This window comes from Nanorana parkeri, unplaced genomic scaffold (genome assembly GCF_000935625.1).
Source record: "Nanorana parkeri isolate BGI_ZX_2015 unplaced genomic scaffold, ASM93562v1 scaffold1638, whole genome shotgun sequence".
NCBI lineage: Eukaryota > Metazoa > Chordata > Amphibia > Anura > Dicroglossidae > Nanorana > Nanorana parkeri.
This window is the reverse complement of record NW_017307906.1, coordinates 338,606-342,732: the sequence shown is the minus strand read 5'-3', so window position 1 is coordinate 342,732 and position 4,127 is coordinate 338,606. Positions and strand designations below refer to the sequence as shown.

General features: G+C 40.6%; 1 protein-coding gene across 1 annotated transcript in view; it reads left to right on the top strand.

Annotated features, from left to right (window-relative positions):
• The first annotated feature begins 178 nt into the window (after nucleotides 1-178).
• Nucleotides 179-4,127, top strand: part of DAZAP2 (DAZ associated protein 2) — a 19,689-nt gene continuing 15,740 nt past the window's right edge. Inside the window, exon 1 of the mRNA XM_018570959.1 lies at nucleotides 179-319. Coding sequence (XP_018426461.1) covers nucleotides 307-319 — 13 coding nt within the window. The 5' untranslated portion in view covers nucleotides 179-306. The remainder of the gene's footprint in view (nucleotides 320-4,127) is intronic.

Below are 4,127 nucleotides of genomic sequence, written 5' to 3'. Positions count from 1 at the left end.
TTCGCGAGGTCGATGAGTTTACAGTGTCGACACATCACCGGATTGAGCAGGAGATCGGGGGCGCCCAAAGAAGAAAAGTGCACACGCTCTGTATGGGAGCAGGAAGCGGCGTGCACGTGCATAGGAGGGAGTCGGCTGTTCCCTATCCGGCCGACAGGGTGCGCTACTCGTCGCTGCTGCTTGCTATCGTCTCGCCTCGCTAGTGAGTGAAACACACAAGGAAGTGGAGAGAAGCGGAAGTAGAATCATCACCAACAACAACACGGAAAAGCACAGAGACGCTCTAATCTCAGCAGCACCGTAGAAATGAACAATAAAGGCAAGTGTGGACCCAGCGGGTTCCTGTGTGAGGAATACGGGGGATGGCGGGAAGGGGGTCACTGTCACCGGTGTGCGGGGGCGGGAATGCGGATTACGGGTGTCTGGGAAGGGGCACTTATGTAAGGCAGGAAGAGGTGTCGGGAACTGCTTGGCCTGTATGGCGGTCTTCGGCCTACCTCCCATCCGTATACATAAGGACAAGGAGCTCCGGCTAAGTAGCCCGGAGGTGGCTCCCAGCATGCTTTGCGATCAACCTCCCCCAGACTGCTGACTACAAACACCTGCAAGGGAGGCGAGTTGTCTGCACTGCTGCAATGCAACTGCAAGACTCAGCACCGTCACAGCACTGTAGTGGACATTTACATTTCCGTCATTGGAATGCACAGTTCACATTCACTAATCTATGTGTGCTCTGATGTTTAAAACATCAGTGCAGTGTCGGAGCATAAATATCCTGTTCCCTAAATCCTGCAAATTAGTCATAAAATGTAAGCTCTGCTGCCCATGGAGTATAATGCTGTTGTCCTCAAGAGATATGAGCGCTCTATCATACTCCATAGCCAGGTGTCCTGAGAGATATGAGCGCTCTATCATATGCTATAGCTAGGTGTCCTCAGAGAGGTGGGCGTTCTATCATACTCCATGGCCAGGTGTCCTCAGATTTATGAACGCTCTAGCATACTCCATAGCCAGGTGTCCTCGGTGCTATGATTGCTCTATCATACTCTGTTGCCAGGTGTCCTAAGAGATATAGAGAGAGAGAGAGAGCGCTCAGAGATAGGGGCACCCTGTTATGTTCCATGGCCAGGTGTCCTCAAGACATATAGGCAGTCTTTTATACTTCAAGGCCGGGCTTCCTGAGAGATACGGGTGCTCTGTTACACTCCATGGCCAAGTGCTTACATGCGGGAGATACAAAAACAGGGATTCACAGGATGGTGGGGGTAGGACAGAAAATGTAGGAGGCATTAAGTCAGAGCTAAGGTCTGTTATTATTATTATTAAGAGGAGGTAAGTCTGAGCTGAGTTCTGTTGCTGCTATTATTATTAATAATAAGAGGAGGTAAGTCTGAGCTAAGGTCTGTTATTATTATTAATAAGAAGCGGTGAGCCTGAGCTAAGGTCTGTTGTTATTATTAATAATAAGAGGAGGTAAGTCAGAGCTAAGGTCTGCTATTATTATTATTATTATTATGAGGAGGTAAGTCTTCGCGGTATACTGAGCCTAAGCTAACGGGAGGACGCTAGTTTGTGTCCTCCTGTTACCCTAAGGAGAACTATGGGGAGACGCCTTAACCCCATAGTTCTCCTTTTAAGAGGAGGTAAGTCTGAGCTAAGGTCCATTATTATTAATAAGAGGAGATAAGTCTGAGCTGAATTCTGAAATATTTATTTATTATGCATTTGTAGAGGTGGGTGAATAGTGACTGGGATGCAGCCACATAGATGTCTATGATTCAAAGGTTTATTGTCAAGATAGAAAAATGGATGCAGCCCCCAGGAGCTTTTATCACATTTGTCATGTCTCAGGCTGATCCTTTAGTGCCACTGAGCAAGAAGTATAAAGGTTGAGTGGGAGGATGAGTATTGCAGCCAGGAAACAAGCAACTTTAAAAAGAGGCTGGTGATGGCAGCTATTTTTTTTCCAGAGTGAAGGTTCATTCAAAGCTGGTCATGGAGAAAAATGAGTTGGTGTTTTCATTTGATAGTTGTACTCCATGGTGTAATCATGGCACGTAAGAAAAAAGTATATCTGGCCAGTTGGATGTTTTGGGGCAGATCGCCATTACTCCCAATTACAGTTAGAACTAACTGAAATGCCATTTTGACCCAAAGCGTATGTATAGCCAAACCTTTTTTTTCTAGTTTGAGATAGAGTAGGTAAGGATGAGATCCCATATAGAGTTTCTATCACTGTGTCCCTGCTAGGTAGTTTCACAGAAAGTGATAGCAAATGTTATAGTTGCACCAGGACAAAAGTTAAGGGAAAATCTTCTTTCTTTTCATATCTTATTCCCCCCCCAAAAGAAAGGGTCTGGCTATATAAACACTTCAGATGTTCTGTGGTACCGGGTCAGACTCCTCACCAAAATGGCTGTACAATATACAGTCTGCCACAAACCGATCTATATCTGTATCCACACAGAGCATATAGACTTGAATCATGTATCATGTAATTGTCACAAAACTTGTCTGCCTCATAATTAATTAGACCCAATTACTAAATAGAATTATAGTTCTTCTACAACATATAAATACTTGTATAATCAGTCCTTATAAAAGAATAGCTTCTGGGTATAAATAAACAAAGGAACCTATACTGCTTACTTTGGGTGGTATAGGTTTACAGAGTGGGAACAAGTATTTTATTCATTTTCCACAATAAATATACAATTAATACAGACACTTTAGTGTAACCAAACCATCAACAATACTTAAATATAATCTATTCCTTATAAATATAACCAATAAAATTTGTGCAATGTGAAATATAATGTTATTGAAAATTCATTGATAAGAGAGCTTTGCTCATTAATATATATCAGAAACTATTCTTGTGTACTTAAAAGTGCCTTTGCTTAGCAGATTTCCATTATGCTATCAATATTCAATTAAACTAATCTAATCTAATAAAACCGCTATAAACCTTAATAAATAGTGCTCCCAAAATTAATAAATGAGCCCTATCATAGATTCTCTCATTATATTTAAAGCCAAAGTGATTAATTCCTTATGATTATGACCCAAATACCTCGTGTAATAAACAATGTGGCAGAACTATTATGAAGAATTCATCAATAAGAAAGCCTTTACCCATTAACTAGTATCAAAAATTATTTGTGTGTTCATAAAAATACATTTGTTAAACAAATTCCAATCATTCAGTCAATATCTAAAGACAATCTATCTAGCCCACTATAATCCTTACAATACCCCAATAAGTTATACACCCTACATAGAAGGATAAGCATAATCGTAGATTCTCCCTTATATTTAAGACATGGAACATCTTATTTTTATGAAGTTGAACACCTATGCTATTTTAAATGCATGGGTAACACAAGTTCTGATTAAGAATACAGCTTTGCCTTCTCTCTGATTCATTTAAAAAAAATTAAAAAAATTATTTAAAGAATAAAATATAACCACAGTAATGTCCACATAGGGGCAATAGCTCAACATACAGAAGCAACATAAGGGACAGGAATTCACAATAATAATATGCAACAAAGAACTGCTCAGAGATTATTAAGATGATGTCGGTTTTGTACCTCTAAGAGGAGGTAAGTCTGAGCTAAGGTCTGTTATTATTATTAATAAGAAGCGGTGAGCCTGAGCTAAGGTCTGTTGTTATTATTAATAATAAGAGGAGGTAAGTCAGAGCTAAGGTCTGCTATTATTATTATTATTATTATGAGGAGGTAAGTCTGAGCTAAGGCCTGTTGTTGTTATTATTATTATTATTATTATTAATAATAAGAGGAGGTAAGTCTGAGCTAAGGCCTGTTGTTGTTATTATTATTATTATTATTAAAGGAGAACTATGTGGTAAGCCAGAGGTATAAGGTGAAAAACAAAAAGTAGGGGGAAGGGTCTGAAGGGGTAAATAGGGCAAGGGGAGCAGAGAGGGAAGAGCATAATTAAAGGAGAACTATGAGATGAGTGATTTCCACTCACCTCATAGTTCTAGCCGACCTGTGACAATGAGACTGTCACAGGTCGGCTCAGTAGATCGGGAGGTGAGCGAACACATACCGGGTTCGCTCACCTCTTGATCCTGTCACGGCTCTCTGCCGTGACAGGGG